The sequence below is a fragment of the Toxorhynchites rutilus genome, chromosome 2 (assembly GCF_029784135.1).
Source record: "Toxorhynchites rutilus septentrionalis strain SRP chromosome 2, ASM2978413v1, whole genome shotgun sequence".
NCBI lineage: Eukaryota > Metazoa > Arthropoda > Insecta > Diptera > Culicidae > Toxorhynchites > Toxorhynchites rutilus.
In genome coordinates, this window is record NC_073745.1 from 329,975,986 (window position 1) to 329,995,128 (window position 19,143).

The window sequence follows — 19,143 nt, forward strand, 5'->3', positions numbered from 1 at the left end:
TCTGTGAACCGAAGAGTAAGCGGGGGTACTCCTGCCAAAACTTCGAGACTCATCGTATGTGTCGAATGCAAACACCCCATGGCTATACGCAAGCAACGATATTGTATTCTCTCCAGCTTGAGAATATGAATACTGGCAGCTGATCGGAAGCAAAAACTGCCATATTCTAACACTGATAATATCGTTGTTTTGTACAACTGAATGAGGTCTCCTGGATGGGCACCCCACCATGTTCCGGTTATTGTTTGGAGAAAATTGATTCTTTGCTGGCATTTCTGTTTCAAATACGCAATGTGTATTCCCCAGGTACATTTAGAGTCAAAATATACTCCAAGGTATTTGAAAAACATCGAGTGCTTGATCGTTTTGCCGGATAGGTGAAGCTGGAATTGGGTGGGTTCGTGCTTCCTAGAAAAAACGACCATTTCAGTTTTCTCCGTAGAGAATTCGATACCCAGCTTGAGGGCCCACGTGAACAGATTGTTCAGGGTATCTTGCAACGACTTTTGCAGAACGACGGGATTAGTACCCGTGATGGAAATAACTCCATCGTCTGCAAGTTGTCTCAGCGTGCAGTCTCTAGTTAGACAATCATCCATATCATTGACGTAAAAACTGTACAAGAGGGGGCTTAGGCAGGAGCCTTGCGGTAGGCCCATAAAACTGTAACGAGAAGATTTCGAGCTGCCATGAGAGAAAATCATGTGCTTTTCTGACAGTAAATTGTACAGGAAATTGTTAAGAATTGGTGAAAGTCCACGATTATGAAGCTTCTCTGAGAGAATTTCGTAATTATTGATTGTAGTCGTTTTTTATTGTTTTCGTGGGTTTGGACTAGAGGGCTATATTTTTTAATATTGTTTTCTTGAAAGCTGAGGGTTTTAGCTTCAATTTGATTTTTCGATCATCTGAATCGGTTCAGTGATTCAAACGTTATGAGTTTCATTTTCGTCGAAAAAGTGGAAAAAAATATTTTTCGTACCACCCTAAAATGAAAACGGTCACCTTGGCGAAAAAATAAAAAAATACAGGTCTAATATTTTGCGATAAAGAACAAAACTAACACTTTTCATAGAAATATAAGAAGCACTATATCGGTTTGGCATGGAATGGCTGTATATAACTGTATATAACAATACAGTACATCTATATAAATAAAAATGATTTGGTGTCCGTTCCTCACGATGTAACTCAAGAACGGAGCAACGGATATGAACAGTCAGTATCAGGATTGAAGTGTTTCAGCCTGCGTCAGGTGTATATGTCAAGAAAGAAATTATATACTGCGAATATAGATCGCGCAGAGAAAAATGATTTTCGGGGAACGTGAGTGTTCGAAATTATTCAAATCAAAAAAGCAGGGCGGGACGAAGTTTGCCGGGCTAGTTCATTAATAAATAACTTATCCAGAAATATTTACATAGGTGAAAATAAAGAAAAATCTACCATTCAGTAAAATAGCAGGAATAAGAGATTAAAACAATAATAAAATAATCAAACCTTTCAAAGACAAAGAAAAAAAAATCATTCCAAAAGTATACCGACATTATGAACCAAACTTTTATGCAAATGAAAATCAAATTCCCATAATAAACGTAAGAGTCGAGAGATATAATATTATAAAAATAACAGAAGACCATAAAATATACACTGGTGAAATATTTTCATGCGTTGATATTTCACGGAGTTACAGCATTTCAAAAATGACCTAAAAATTTCGACTTCGCACTCTGTTCTTTCATTATTTTTTTGACGTAGAACTACGTCTTTCATTAAGGGTGCCAAATCAGAAAACAGGTCACGTTTTTATGAAATAAAGCTAACATCAATAACTATTTTTGCCGCGAACGGATTTTGGCAATTTACATACCAAACGGATCGGAAATTACCTAAGATTTGTTTGATATGCTATACATTATAATCCCATCGTCTGTATATGGTTTAAATTAATGAAAATTGGAAGCATTCCCATTTCCTTATACATTTGTTCTGTCCAGTGCTCTCTCCTCATGTTCTCCTTCCATTCCACGTTATATTGTTAACAACCTTAAACATAATTTACTTTGCATCACACTTCCAAAATTGCAGCTTCTAAATGCAAAATGAATAGACGACTTGACGTCGAAAATCAAGCCAATTATTTATGCGCAGCCTGATATACTCAAAATTTACATTTTAATACGTCAGTCACCCTGCGCGAAAGTATATATATAAATCTAGATGCTAAACGAAGACGTCCGCAAATACATACCAATACAACTTTCATATCATTAGGAGACTCGTCAACCATCCGAAATATAAATAAATATAAATTATATTTTTATAATTTTAATTTTATGATTATTCTATATACCCTATACTTATACTTAAATGCTTATTTCATCAAATTTCTATTCAACTTGAACGAGAAATATGTCACGCATTTACGGCTCGATTCGCGTATTTTGTTCTAATTAGTAGCCATGGATCAGACCCAATCGATACAGGATCAGATGTCGATAGTTTAGATAGTTCAATAAATGAATAAAGATACATACAAAAGCTCAATAAGTTTATAACATTATATGCATAAAGGTTGGGTTAACATAACATGTTTAGGGTATATGTTAAACCAACGTTGAGCCGACTGCTTATACTGGGTTATATTGGCCGATTTGACATTTGTTTACCATTGTTATCGCGTAATATGTTTACTAAGTATTGGTAATAAATTTACTGAGTATTGGTAACATTTACCAAAAAGCTCGTCATATATACCAACTTTTTGGGAGAGTGTATGATCGGCGATTATGATGAACTCGAGGAATCGCTGTTTATACAAAAAAGAGCGTGAAGTGTAAACCAGAATAACATCAGTGGATGAACTCGGTGTATTGATAATGAATTCTACCAAATGTTTACAGTGGTGTGTATTCCGGAATAACGTTGTACTCACTACACATTGTTTTCACGTGTAGTGTATTCGAGAATAAGGCCCAATGATTTTTGCTGAAGGATGGTCAGCGATGTTCTGAGCGGTGAGCGATTTTTTCCGTCCCTGCTTCCCACAACAGATTTTTTAGGCACTGGGCCTTATTCCCGTATCCACGTACACGTATTACGTTCCCACTACCCTTACATCTCACTTCACTTTGTTGTACTTATTCCCGTTTCGTGAAGTGTAAAAATGAACTTCGTGTATTAAGTAGAGTGGATACCAAAATGACCGTGTGTTCATTTCCAATGTCGTTTCTAAGAGAAACGTCAGTTGTATTTTATTTTGTTTATCCTCGAGTTGTGTCGATGCACCCAGAAAATGGATTACTAAAAAAAAAGCTTCCAAATCTTTTGTAATTCAAACATTAGTAGAATGTACATATTTTCTGTAAATATTACCAATCGTTTGTAAAATGAATGTCAGATGCAATACACATCCCTACCAACGAATGATTCATTTTACATCACGGTGTTAGTATTTTTTACGATTGTCATTACTGGCAACCGCGAAGAAAATGTGAATATAACATTATTAGTCTAATTACCGAGTAGATAATTGAGTTGAACGGCACTACTTTCCGATATTGATTTCTTCACAGAAGAAGGTCGAATTAACCCAAATTCGGGACAGGTAAGTAATATTCTTGACAATCAATTCAATTTATGTTCTTTAATTAATATTGATACATATTGGATAGCAATGATTCGTCCTCGTCTGCTGCGGGAGAATTTGAAGACATTACTTCAATAATAAGGAATCTGGGTACTTCGAAACACAAAAACGAACCCTGTCGAGTCCTAGATTCATCTTTATGCTATTGGATTTGGTCAAGGACAACTTCATAAACGCTTTGCAGATTGTGATAGGTGGTTCGATCAATTGGATGTTTTCCGGATTCGTCACGACAGAGGTTCCGTATCCACTGAGGCTGCGCGTCAAGTCTATATTGCAACGGGGCATAGAGCAGGCCTCACCTAATGCCGCCAGGGTTTCGTCAGCTTCGTGATATTTCCCGATTGTGTTTGGCTGAAAAGTAATTACACGCTGGTCCAGGGAGAGGATAATGGTGAGAATTGAGTAGTCTGGCGTAGCTATTTGTGGTAATGATTGTGTATTTTTTCCTAATTTGTAGCCGTGGATCAGACCCAATCGATGCAGGATCAGATGTCTATAGTTTAGATAGTTCAATGAATAATTTAAAAAAGTTAGTTAGTTCAATAAATGAACAAATATGCATACAAAAGATCAATAAATTAAATACAATATATGCATTAAGGTTGGGTTAACATAACATGCTTAGGGTGTATATTAAATCAACGTTGAACCGAATGCTTCTACTGGGTTATACTGGCCGATTTAACATTTGTTTATCATTCTTATCGCGTAATATGTACGAATCTGGGTCATGCGAATAGAATCAAATTGGTAGTCAAAAAGAAACCAATTGAAATGTCAATAATCAGGAAGGAAAAAAGTTTCTACATTTTTTCATCAATTAATGCGAGCGTTTGAAATCATGAAAGCACAACTGACAATTCGGTAGATTTGCAGAAATTAGTTTTAGTATTTTCAGAAATTTCAGTCTTATTGACTTCAAAACTCTTCTAAATTTAATTGTAATTCAATTTTACTTCTCGCCAAATGTTAGGTTTTAATTATTTCGAACACTAGAGTTGTATTATTTGAACTTTTTCCTTTCTAAAAATACGAATTACCCAAATTACAACCTTTATTTCAATTCTATTTCAGTCACAAAAGGTTAATAAACAAAGCCCGAGTGATGAAAACGTTTGCTCTTTTTATATGAGAAACGTTTGACAGCATGGGGAAAAAAAGCTGTAAGAATTTTTTTTCAACCAAAACGCACTTGAAAAATAGATTCAAGTAGATTCAAATATTATTAATCATTGGTAATATTTACCAAAAAACTCGTCATATATACTAACTTTTTGGGAGAGTGTATGATTATGATGAGCACGGGGAATCGCTCTATAGAAAAATGATGATGATGGTCCCACCTCTTTCCCCTACAAAGGCTTGAGCGGGACGAGTTATCTTATTGATAATAATTGAGTTACTGAGTTTATTACATCATACTAACCAGTAAGCACATTAAATTGGAAAGAAAACGGACTGGTTATCCCGCAGACATAGATTACTAATCGATAGAACAATTTAAGCCTTTGTCTAAAGTATTCATTCCATGGCATGTCGAGAGAATTTCCAACCCGGGAAGACCCTAGACCGATCGGGAATTGAACCCAATGCCTATGTCAGTATTAGCCATGAATTTTCAAGGGAAATCCCGCTTTATCAGATCCCCGGCCACGGCCTGCAATTGCGATCGTTTCCGAGTTCTAGTAGCTGAGCAAACCCAAGCCTTATTCTAGCCGACACTTCAGGCCCATCACTTCACATATCCCAAGGCATGTCAAGAAAATTTCCAACCCGAAAAAATTCTTGACCGATCAGGAATTGAACCCAATACCTATGTCAGCATTAGCCTAGAATTTACAAAGGAATTCCCGCTTCACTGGATACCCGACAACGGTCTGTTAATCGTTTTCGAGACCAGACAGCTGAGCAAACCTAAGCCTAATTCCAGCCGATACTTCAGGCCCTACATTCAACCTGGGGTATAAACGTGTCAACCTGAATCTGCAATGAGATCCGCCACAACACAGAAAAATCTTGATATAATTATCTGTTGAGAAGATGAATTTACAAGTATTCCGATTGAGCTATCCCTAGCTTACCTCAGGTTTCCACATTAAACCCCTTGGAATGACTTTGTTTTATTCGATCAAAAATTCTTTTGCTTTTGTTCAATCTCACGTTTCTCTATGTTTGCCAACGCGCGCGGGCTCAAACTATTGCAGACTTCACAATTATTTTTTAAATTTAATTGAATAACTAAGATATATATAAAAGCAAAAAAAAAAAATACCATCATCATCATAGTCTTGACAAGAAAAATACACGGACACACATACACTCAAAAGACAATAATTTCCTCGTTTTATGAAATAATGAAATAATGATGATGATCTCCTCAAAAAGTTTGTACTGTACGAGTTCTCTTGTTGATCTTTATGTAACAATTATTAAAATAACCAGTAAGCACATTGAAGTAAAAAACAAAACAAACGGACTGGTTATATTACAAACATAGATTCCTAATTGAAGAACAATTTATGTTATCAACTTAACGTATTTAACCCATGGCATGTCGAGAGAATTTCCAACCCGGGAAGACCCTGGACCGATCGGGAATTGAACCCCATGCCTATGTCAATATTAGCCATGAACTTACAAGGGAAATCCCACTTTATCAGATCCCCGGTCACGGCCTGCATTTGCGATCGTTTCCGAGTTCTGGTAGCTGAGCAAACCCAAGCCTAATTCTAGCCAATAATTCAGGCCCATTACTTTACATATCCCAAGGCATGTCAAGAAAATTTCCAACCCGAAAAAATCCTTGACCGATCAGGAATTGAACCCAATACCTATGTCAGCATTAGCCTAAAATTTACAAAGGAATTCCCGCTTCACTGGATACCCGACAACGGTCTGTTAATCGTTTTCGAAACCAGATAGCTGAGCAAACCTAAGCCTAATTCCAGCCGATACTTCAGGCCCTACATTCAATCTGGGGTATAAACGTGTCAACCTGAATCTGCAATAAGATCTGCCACAACACAGAAAAATCTTGTTATAATTATCTATTGAGAAGATGAATTTACAAGTATTCCGATTGAGCTATCCCTAGCTTACCTCTGGTTTCCACATTAAACCCATTTGAATGCTTTCATTAAAAAGAATTGTTTTTGCATATGTTCTATCTCAAGTTGTCTATGTGTGCTAACGCGCGCGGGCTCAAACTATTGAAGATTTCACAAATATTGTTTAAGTTAACCATCATCATTATAGTCTAAAGATAAGAAAATACAAATATCCGTTAAACTTCGTCATCTTACACACTAACATTAATTATATGCAGGGTCAAAAATCTAAATCATGCTTCAAAAACTCTTTACAAATACTACGGAATATTCGAAGGCTTGTTGCTGTCTTTGCTTCATTTGGTAATGTGTTATACAGGCGATATCCTTTATAAAAAAGTGAGTTTTGGGTACATGACATTCGAAAGTTCATGGTTCTGAGGTCACTTGCTTGCCTTGTGTTATATCGGTGCATATCTCTTCCATACGTTATCGTGTTTTGTAAATAGTTCGGTGTCATGCCGCTAACCATCTTATATATGAACGTAAGAGTGCAATATTTGATACGCTGTCCCACTGACATCCATTGTAGGCATTCAAGCATAAATCTTCGTGGAGTAAGTCGATCGCATCTCAATATCAAGCGCATGGCCTTGTTTTGAACAATTTGCATTCTATTCATTTGCCTCTTATTTGCGAGAAATAGCACAGATGCACAATAATCGAAATGTGGAGCGATCAATGCTTTGTAGATGGTAATTTTACTTTCAAAGGTCAAGAATCGATTAATTCTACAAAGCACTCCATATTTTTGAGCTGCCTTCTTTATAGTATAGTTTATATGTTCGTCGAAGCGCAGCGTTTCGTCAAGAATAACGCCAAGATATTTGATTGAAGTCGTTCTTTCCACAGTTTGCCCATCGATAGTTATACTAAGACTATCACTGTCAAGATTGCGTGTCGATACTACCATATACTTTGTTTTGCTAATATTTAACTTAAGTTTTTTCCATCTCAACCATTCGTCTAAGTTTTGCAGTTCACGGTTCATCTTGACGAAGCAATCTTGCAATGTCTCAGCAACAATGAATATCACTGTGTCGTCAGCAAACAAGTTTACGTCACTGTCATTTAACACCTGTTTAATGTCATTAATATAAAGCAAGAAAAGCAGCGGCCCCAGAACACTTCCTTGAGGTACACCCAGATTCACTGGTCCCGCCGATGATTCACTGTCCCTGTAAATAGTGATTTGTGTTCGCCCGTTCAGGTAACTTTCAAACCAGTTCAATACAGGTCCAGTTACATTATAATTGGAAAGCAAATCAAGTAATTTCATTCGATCTACTGTTTCAAAAGCCCTCTTCAAGTCAATAAATACAGCCAATACTATTTTTTTCGTTTCGATAGCCTGTTTCCATTTCAGGAGTAATAAATTGAGAGCCGTTTCACAAGAGTGGTTTTTCCTGAACCCTGACTGTTCCTCAACCAGAATTCCATTTTTCGTTATATGTTCCAACAGTTGGTCTTTGATAACGATTTCGAGGATCTTTTCGTATAATGGCAACATATTCACTGGTCTCCGGTCTTCTGGCTTGGACGATTTCGGATTTTTTGGAATCGGTATAACAACAGATTTCTTCCAAGTATGAGGGCATTCGCCCCGAAGCATAGATTCATTTATTATATATAGTAGATTTTCTTTGATTAGATCAAATGCATCTACTAATACGGTTTTATTGATATTCTCAACACCTGCACAGTTTTTCAAATCCATTACTACCTTCCTAAGAGTTGCCATGTTGATAGTTTTAAAGCATCTCAATTGTGAAGACAGGCCAGGGAAAACAAAATTCAGTCGATTTGATGGAGCTACAATACCATTGTGGATTTCTTCCACACTTGAAGTGAAAAAATTGTTGAGTTTCTCTGCTGTTATATTGTTATTTTCCTTTTTACCGTCAAACTCAATGTCGATATCCTTGCTGCCGCCTGGATTACATAATGATTTGATTTTTTTCCATAGCTTCTTCGGATCATGCTGTATTGTATTTATCTCATTTTGGATGAATTTATTCTTGGAATGCTTAAGTTCACGTACATAAATATTTCTCCATATTCTGTACGTGCTCCAATTTCCAATAGTTTTTGTGCGTTTAGCTATTATTAAGTAATAATCTCTTCGTCTCTTTATGTTAGCCAACGTAGAGTTATACCAGGCTTTGTTACTAATATTTCTGCGAGAGCGTGAAGTGTAAACCAGAATAACATCGGTGGATGAACTTGGTGTATTCATAATGAATTCAACCAAATGTTTACAGTGGCGTGCAATCTGGAATAAAGTTGTACTCACTCCACATTGTTTTAACGTGTAGTGTATTCGGGAATAAGGCACACTGACAGTGACACTCTGTATGCATCACCTGCCGAAAATCTACAAAACCTAACACTGGAAAACAGAGAACATCTAGAAACAATAAGTCTTCAAAAGAATTCACTAACCTAGACGCTCAACTTATTTGGATCCTAGTGATCCTAGATTAACATTTATTTTCATTATCGCCATTATTGGAATATTCGTATATAATTTAAACTAGAAAGTCAATTCACAAAACCAAATTCAATATGCCAAAGTTCAACAGAGAAAATATCGCCTTTGAGGGAAGTTATTCGCCACTCAGCAAAAATGCAATCACACCATTTCGAATAATCCAACTTTGAGAACAAAGATACTTAAGAGAGGAAGAGTACTATAATGCGAATCATCGTAACATCGATCCAACCAACGAACGCTCGATAAACATAAACAACATCACGCCACTCGGATAAGATCAACAACGGACCGTTTCCGCGAATTATGATATACTAAGAATAAACAAAATATTGTAACCCATCTTTTCTTTCGACATGAAAGACAGGGAAAATCATTGTAAAGTCGGCTGAATTATAACAGTGAATAAAGTGGGAGCTTAGCTCCGAATAAAATGTTTTTAAAATTATTAGATTTTATACTCTCTGAATGATGAAACTTTACCTTCCATCTCCTTCTTGTGCATCTGCCAAACGATGGGTCCCACGACCCCCGGATCGGCTCCGTCGCTTTGTGTTCGCGATAGTTGGATCTCCGTATCGGTGTTGTACTGACTAGTGGATGCGGTACCTGGCGCTGTGCACTTCGCTCCGTCTCCACATCCTTCCGACTGGTCCAAATGGGTCATCGTCACGGGCTCCAATACTCGGCTCAGTGGTTCCGGGACGAAACATCTAAATTCAAACAACAATAAATACATTGTCTCCCGGTCAGTCCACAGTTATACCTAGGAAAACTCTTAACCGACGCCATGCTGAGATACGATCCAATGCTACCGGTATCCACCGACGCTCGGCCACCCTTCTCCAGGTATCGGATCCTATCCCTGCTGAACGCATCTGCTGGAACGTGTTGCTCCATCGTGAACCCAGCATTGTAGTGGCCACCCGACTTCTTCTTCATGTAGTGCTTCATAATAACATTGGTATTGAAGGTTTCGTTGTGTTCTATCGGTGGCGATAGCTTCGCTTGTCGCGCGTCGTACGACTGCTCGCTGGATCCACTGGCACTGTTGCTGGTACTCGTCGTAATGGGACTTCCCGGGGCGTGGTGCATAATAGCCCCCTCGAACGATCCCACCCGGTTCTCGCTGAGATATTTCCGACGGCGCTTGTGGGGATGTTCCTTCTTGGGCTTCTGGACAGACGCGTAAACGTTCTCAGCTCCCGCCAGCGCTCCAAACTGTTTCTGAAGTTTATTCGTTAGGGCCACCGTTCGGGCGTCAATCTGCTCTTGGACGTGATGTTTGAGCTTCCGTTTGGGGTAATAGACGGAGGAGTCCGAAGAGTAGCTGGAGGACGAGGTCGGACGGGACATCGGCGGCAGCGGGAAGTGAATGGTCGGGGAAGGTTTCTGGGTGGAGTGGGCACCGATTACGCTGACGCCCGACGGGTCCCGGATGAATGGGGAATGATGACTGCTGGCACTTTCCGATTTCACCCCGTTCAGGTCGTCTCCGGTTGTTCCAGGCATCACCAAGGCCTGCGTAGACTCCAGCCTAGATAATGAATAGTTTAGTATATAAATTTGTTTGCTTCCGAATTTATCAACGTTAACTGCCGAACTATAAATTTTGATTTTTGTGTTTTCAGTGTTTAAGTCTACTCCGGAAAAATTGATTTTTAATTCTTTATATTCAATTTATGTCCGGAATATACCTAAACATTCCATAAAAAACCAATATGACGTCTAATACTGAATAAAGATGCTTGAATCGTATGCTTGATATCTGAGAATGCTCGATTGAAATGATATAAATCGGGTAGAATACATTGATAATTTTCGAGCCATTTAAGAAACGAAAAAACATGTGTTTCATAACCATAGGACCAGTCGTGAAATTATTTCTTCTATACAATATTATCATCATTATGTCATGGAAAACAAAAAGTTGCGAGCCGAAAAGTAACTAACGTGGCTCGTTGCCAAAAGTCTCATAATTATGAGTTAATACCATTTCATCCATTTATATTGAATGTATTTCATCAAGGAACCTGTAAAAATAAGGGTTGTTTTTAGACTAGAAATTGAGTAGGTACAAGTTCCATGTTTTCAAGCAGATTCTCTCCTGTTTGTTGCTAGAGATCACTATAATTAAACCTATATATAATGTCAACCGAGCTCTTCAATATATTTTTACAAAATTGATGATTCTATATCTATGAAACATAGTGAATTAGATATCCATTCGTGTTAATGAATAATGAATAATGAGCCACTAATGATGAGTAACCATCACATTACATACTTCTTCAATTCGGTGATATCCTTCCTCTTGCCACGCGCTATCAGAAAGATTCCAACCAGCAGTATCAGGAACATGGTCGCCGCTACGCAGGCTACCACAAAAAGCGTCGGATTCTGACCGATGAGTGCAATCACGTTCGAACTGCCATTGAACGTTGACGGTATCAACGGTGTCGCTTGAGGTTCCTTCAAGTATGCTACAGGAAAAAAAGGAAAACCAGGCACAGAGGATAGCAAGACAAATCCAAATAAGCAAACAATCGGTTTAAATTTCCTATTCTGTTCGTCAAAACAGATACGCAAAAAAAACGCCTAACGCCTCTGGGCTGATGCTGCTGCACCAGCATCAACCGAACCGATTGATAGGTACAGGATAAAGGAAACAAACGTTATACGTACGATCCGCTTTCAAGTAAACCATCGTCTCCATCACGTGTTCGACTTCCTCCTGCGACATGAGTTTCATATCTTCGGCGGCCGTTGTTGCCAGCACCGGTTGACCTCCGACGAACACCGAATAGATAATTTCAGTCTGATTCAGTAATTGACTAGAGCCGAGAAAAGAACTGCAATGGTGAAAACGGGCGCAAAGGAAAAACCTTTCCGGGCTACGGATGAGCCCAGATGGGTTGCAACTGGACGCAAAGTCCCGCTCGGGCTGCAACAAGGTGGAATGTGGTTCGTGGTGTGAAAACAATGGCAAAGAAAGAGAAAACCCTGTTTAATTCTAGCACTTTTTTTACTCTCCTACTCCTGGAAAAAAAATAATAAAATATTACAGGATGTCACCGTGAAAGTGATACACTTTCAGGTCATATGTAACGTCTCAATGAAATAGAGTTACACGTTAAGCCCCGAATTTTTCTTGCTACGATTCTCATTCAGCCCACATCAATAGCATTCGCACAATACCAGTGTCGGCCTCCGCTAACTGTTTAAAAATAAAATAGTCAGAAATTCGACCAGAAAGTAGTCACATATCGTAGAAAACAAACAATTTTGTTATATTTACTTATTTTGTAACTGTCAGTCAAAGTGATCAGCGTTTTTCTAACGAAAAGGTCAACGTCAGTCCCTAGGGACCGACACGGGGCTCAACGTGTTAATAATTACTTTAGCTACGAGCGAATTTTGATGATTTGTACACAAATAGAATCGGAAATACTCTAATAACTCCAAGTAACGATTTCCTAATCTGTAAACCCATATCCATAGGTGTACCTACTTATCCGTACCGTCAATAACGGGTAACTAATGTAAAAAGGTCATTGAAAAAAATTTTTTTGAAAATTAAAATTCTTTTTTCTAGAGCACATGTTTTTTTTCAAATTCTGAAAAAAAAAGATATGAATAGCCCTTATAATTTCCAACTAGTCACCCATACACCGGAAGATGGGAACTTTTACAGGGAAAAAGTACAAGAAATTTTTCATGTTTTTCTTTGCAGAATTACAATTAATGTTCAATCCCTAACATTTGTATGTGAAAAACATCGCGATTCACATGCTCTGCTACCTTTTCTCTATTTGAAACATGTCAAGAACATATCAAACGCGAGAATTTACACATAAAAATGAAACGAGTAAAACTCCATACCAAAATGCCCTATAAAGCCTGTCCACGTTAAATTTCGGACACCAAGATGATAGCAGTAAAACAAAAAACTACGTAATACAACAAAACCGATTGTTTATTTCAGTAAAATAGACTTATATCTAAAACAAGGAAAGCTTACTTCGATGTTAATTACGTTGTCTGTAAAATTCACGAACTTTCTTGGGAACATCTGCCATTAGGTTCCGTACAGTATCCTCTAAACACACACACTAAACACGGTACTCTTCGGTAGTTTTAGCTTTTTGGCGAGATCGCGTATCGACAGTGTTGGATTTTGCTGCCATTCGCGCAAAATGCGTTTGCGTACTTCCACTTGATTCGACGCCATTTTACCAAACTGAAGAAGAATGTAAACATGTTGGGCATCGAAATAAATAGGAGGGTTTCAGCTGTCATGTAAGTGAAATATTTCATTGATTAGTGAAATATTTCATAAACAACACTGAAAGAAAAGTGTCCGAAATTTAACGTGGACAGGCTTTACTTCAGAAACTATAAAATATTGAAAGTTGACGTCTTCGACGGAAATTTTACTATTAATGTTCAATTCGTAACATTTGTATGTGAAAAACATCGCGACTCATATGCTCTGCTACCTTTTTTCTATTTGAAACATGTCAAACGTGAGAATTTACACATAAAAATGAAACGAGTAAAACTACATACCAAAAATACCCTATACTTTAGAAACTATGAAAGATTGAAAGTTGACGTCTTCGACGAAAGTTCATATTTTAATAAGGTCTAAAACATTGTCGAATATACTATATTACTATCTTGACATTAAACAAAATTAGGATAAGTTGTATTTTTTTTTCAAATAAAACATGAAAAAGTTGTTGTTAGAAAAACTATTTCGTTTCAAAGTGCCCATGTTCCGATGTATAGCTTACTTGTTGGAAACTGTAAGAGCTATTCATATAATTTTTTAAAGAATTTTTTTAAACAAAAAGTTTTTGAGAAAAATGAATTTTTATTTTTAAAATAATTTGTTTTTCGGCGAAATTCTTTTTTCAAAATATTTTTCGAAAATTCAAACAATTTTCTACATTTCATCCTTTGACCGGAATTTTGTAGGTATTATGGTTTTTAAGTTATAATTTGTTGTAAAAAATCAAAAAAAAAATTTGGCCCTTTTAAAAAAGTAGTCTAATTCTTTTTTGAATATTTGAAGTATACAAAGTTGCTTAAAAGGCCCATGTGTTTACACCCACAACGTTTCGTTGCTCTCTGAGATGGTGCTTCCAACTCTCAAGACGAGTTGGCATGAAATTCGTCTCATGCAAAACGTTTGAAATCTCCGATTTCCGGTGATTTTTCGATTTTCTAAAAACTCAAATTTTAGCGTCTGCGACTCTAGTAAATGAAATCTGATTGAGCTAATATTATACATTGGAAATATTATCGTGCAAATCTACACCTCGCAAGAAGTTCAGAATGATAAACCGAGATAACTATTTGTATTGGCACCCAAAACCATACGTTTTGTCTCGTATTCCGAAAAAAATACAAGGTCCCAGAATGTAAATTTTTGACAAAAAAAATATTTCGAGATGACAGTAGATCTCGACGTTTCATGCAATTCTATGATATTTGGCATAATTTTTTTTTTTTTCTTGAAAACTCCGATCTCCTTTACTCTCCCTTGGGTGATTTTGAAAACTCGAACTTTCACCGCTTTACGCCACTCTCCCTATATGTCGGATTGAGCTGATATTACGCATGAGGTTTTTTTTTCAAAGGTGGTCAGTATTTATATGGGGTAATTTTTTGAAATTTTAGGGTCGACTTTTTCCCATGCATTCGTTGGCACTCTAATATACATACATCACGATACAAGGATGGAGCGATATTGGAAGATATTGTAAAACAGTAGTGTAATTATATTCGGTAGAAGCAGCGCATAGCATTGCATATTCGGTGTTAAGTTGCATATTCGGGGTCAGAAATGTTAAATCAGACAGGACCATGTGACATTTTTACGACCAGAGATGAACCAGCCTAAGGCTGAAAATCTCTCTAATAAAGACTAATAAAGACTAATGAAAACATTTTTATGATTTCGAGAAAATCTTTCGAAGCACTCAATTATTCCGTTCAATATTGTTCCCACAAATGTTAGTTACTTTGACGTATGATAATTGTAAAAAACATCAGGTCTCATATCCAAAACAGATAGCTAATTGGCTTTCTATACGCTCATGGTCCACTTGAAATATTTTTCAACCAATTAACAGTTGTGAGTCAAGTGTGTCATTTTGTTACGATAATTAGAGAGAGGAGAGGTGTGAGTTTGGAACTGCATAAACATCTGGTTGCCTTCAGCATGATAGTCTCTTAGGTCTCTTAGGCCAGGGGTTTTCAAATGGTGCTCCGCGGGAAATTTGTGCCCCGTGAAGTGCTCCGTCAAATCATATTGCTATAAAAAGTGCTCTGCCATAAAAAAATTCTGAAAACCCCTGTCTTAGCCAGTATTCCGCAATAGAACCGTCATTCGAATTCATTGCCATCGCTCTATATTAAACCGCACTCTGAAATAGTGCATTTTGCGATCACTCACAGTGAAGTTCAGCATTTTCCCCCGATCCTTTCAGTCAGAGTGAACCAGGTTATTTTTTTTAATATAACAAAATGTGTATCGTCTATGCAAACGATTTTAAGTATATTTCAACAAGGTACCAAGTAGCTTAAAGAAGAAGTTTTGTTGGTTAGATCTAACTACTTAGAAATTCTAGAAATTTAATATACAGCTGACATGGATCACTCTGTCTGCACATGATATAGAGAAGGGGTTTTCAGAACTACGTCTTTCAGGAAGGATGCCAAATCAGAAAACTGATCACGTTTATATGAAATAAACTTAACGTTAATAACTATTTTCACTGTGAACGAATTCTCATGATGTGCATACCAATCGAATCGGAAATTCTCTAAGATTTGTTTGATATGCTATACATTACAATTCGCTAGTCTCTAAACGGTTTAAATTCATGAAAACTGGAAGAATTTCCATTTTCCCATTTATTTGTTCTGCCGATTTGTGTGCTTATCCTACCCGTATTTCGAATGCTAATAACTCGAACATTTCTTAATAGATCAGAAAGATGTTTGCATCATTGATGGGAAATATTTCTACACGTCTATCACAATTAAAAAAAATTTAATTTTCATGAGATGAACAATTGAATAACTGTAAAATGTCAAGCGTCATCTAAACGCCCTAACTGCCATGTTTTGATTGGCCCGATTTACGGTTTCTCCTGTGGAAATGGATTACCTGTGGAAATCCGTTTTGCAAATATAAATGCAAGTCGGTGCTATTTCTTCCCACTGAGCTGTGTTTCCCTAACACGGGCTTCAAAATTAATGCGCCTGGGGGAATCCACTTCGCAAATACATGCAAGTCGTGGGTATTTTATGCTGTTGAGTACTTTTGTACTTGCTTGTCGTTGTGCAGACCGGAATGACCCTAAAACGTACTTTTAAACGGAGAAGCCTGGGAACATCGTCATTTCAGATACTAGAAAGTGAATGAACTTTAACGGTTCGAGAACTACGTAAACATGTGTAAGAAAAGCAGTTGTCAAAAATTAACTGAACATTCAAAATACCCGTACTTGTCAGCATAAATGAGAGACATGAGTACCGACATAATGCCACAAAAATCTAGAATCGAATATACGTAATCCGCGCAAGTTCGAAAGTCGCGGTACTTTTTGAAAAGACCTCGTAGGTATCAACTGGAAGGGCTTGACTAGTAGAACACAGTTATTTATGAAAAATTAAAATCCAAAATGTCCTCCACCACAAAATGACAATACATATACAGTGTCGGACAAAACATTAAGACCACTGCGCAAGCAAAAAAAAAAAAAGAAAGTGACAAAACATTGAGAAAAAATAATCCAATCCATTGATAATAATTCATTTCTATCTATCTAGTTTTTATTCTTTTAACCATAAATTTTAAAACCGGTCTTAATTTTGACTGCATTTCCCAAATGACCAAATAATAATTTAAATTGTTTCATTCAGTTTGACCTGTTTGTATGTATGTTTGAATGTATATAGGGTTGTCCCACATTAATAGATATTTGATCTCGTTCCTGTTGACTAATTAATCTGAAATTTGACACACACTTTTACTCTGCTAGGACTGTGTAATCCATGATTTTGAAAAATCCAATTTGGCCGCCGCTAAAAAATAGTTGAAGGGCTTGGAGAACACTCTACATTATGAACAACATATATTCAAAATGGTCATCGCCACTAAATGGTCGACTATCCACTCAATATCGGTATCAAATGATTTGACTTATTAGGGAAAATTAGGTGAGATTTTTATATTAATTGTAGAATGTTTTTATTGTAGGTAAATATACTAATGAAATATGTAATATACTAAAACTAGAAAATAAAATATCTAAAAAAAAATTTAAGTTTAAACGGTTTCGTTTTGATTAACACTTTGATGGCCATGAGTGCCGTACTGCACTCAAAAATTATTCCGCTGAGGCCATGAGAGCAGCACTGCACACGCGAAATCTTTCAAAGTTTCAAACGTTTGCGCTACAGGACACGTTTTATGCAATGCATAGTGCAGTGGACACTTCGATCTCATAGTTTGGCAACACTGCTTGTATTATTCTACCAATTACAATGTATTACAGCCCGAAATGCTTCGAAAAGTTTTTATGTCTGGATTATTTTAATAGAAGACATTTTACAAGTTCAAATTAATGTTATAAAAAATGTAATTTCGTAAAAATAAATTGTTTTATAATGATTTTTATCTATATTTTACTCGTTTAGCCTGAGTTGGAGCCGCGTGTGCAGTACAGTGTTAGACATTCGTTTAGCCGCACTTGAAAAAAAACTTGAAACACTTACAAAATAACTAGGAATATTCTTTTTATCGGAATACTTATTTGCTGTAGTGATAGTATATTTAGGTCAATTTTATTGAAAGGACGTGCTTCACAATCACACACACAAGGCGGCATCGATGGATATAAACATTCAAACGTCGTTTTTTGCCGAGATATACGTTTAGCCGCAGGGCATAAAAATCGAGTTTTCGCATAATCACCAAACCTTTATCTGTGTTTTTTGAAAAAAATACTTGGGAATGTTCAATTTACAAGATAAATATTAGATGTGCAACGTAAGAAGTTGGTCAGATTGATGATTTACGTAGAATTTAAAGGAATGGCGAAAGGTATTCTACTGACGGGAGAGGAACGGAAAATAATAAAGATATTCAATGAATTGGTCGATCCGAGAAAGTGGTACGGAATTTCTACAAATAGTGCCAGAAATATGGGGTCACGACCTACAAATGGGAACACCAAGGATACTTTGCGTCTTGAAGGTCGAATAAGACACGAAGTAACCAGGAATGGATGTCCTGCTCATACATAGAATCGATTGTTCCAGTAACGAAGAGGCATATTGCGCGCATCTTGAATGAGTCACCAAACATCATGTGGAAGGAACTTCAAGGGAAGCCGAAACTGACCGCCACCCATAAGCATAACCGAGAAGGACATTCCGCTTCTTGAATGACCTGCTGGCAGACGATTGCAATCCCATAGAGAACCTATGGAGAATCTTGTCCGAGATGGTCTATGCAAACGGATGACAATTTGACAACATTTCCAGTCTCAAGGCAGTAATTCAGGAATATTGGGCTATAATCAATATGGCAACACTTTAAAAGCTGTCTGACTCGAAGCCAAATAGAGTTTTCAAAGTGATCCGAAATGGAGGTGGACATACTAAATATTAGCTACCTATCTCTATTATAGTGACTTTCAACACATTTCGGCTGGTTCGTCATTTTTAATTCCATTTTTGGAAGAATGTCGGGAGTGAAAAGTGATCTCTGCGTGAAAGGTATGGACCTCCACAATATTAGCTACCGATTGGACTCGAAATTTGCCTCACAAATTTTTCTTTATTGAAATTTTAGGATGCGGCTAAACGAATGT

The 19,143-nt window shown here is 37.0% G+C and overlaps 1 protein-coding gene across 3 annotated transcripts in view; it reads right to left on the reverse strand.

Moving 5' to 3' along the window:
* LOC129767467 (uncharacterized) overlaps positions 1-19,143 on the reverse strand; it is an 83,899-nt gene that overhangs the window by 6,926 nt on the left and 57,830 nt on the right. For all 3 annotated transcript variants that reach the window (XM_055768410.1, XM_055768409.1, XM_055768411.1), the window contains exons 5-8: positions 11,936-12,084; positions 11,538-11,733; positions 10,017-10,787; positions 9,734-9,963 (exon numbers count right to left, since the gene is read on the reverse strand). In XM_055768410.1, the coding sequence (XP_055624385.1) occupies positions 9,734-9,963; positions 10,017-10,787; positions 11,538-11,733; positions 11,936-12,084 (1,346 nt within the window). The remainder of the gene's footprint in view (positions 1-9,733; positions 9,964-10,016; positions 10,788-11,537; positions 11,734-11,935; positions 12,085-19,143) is intronic.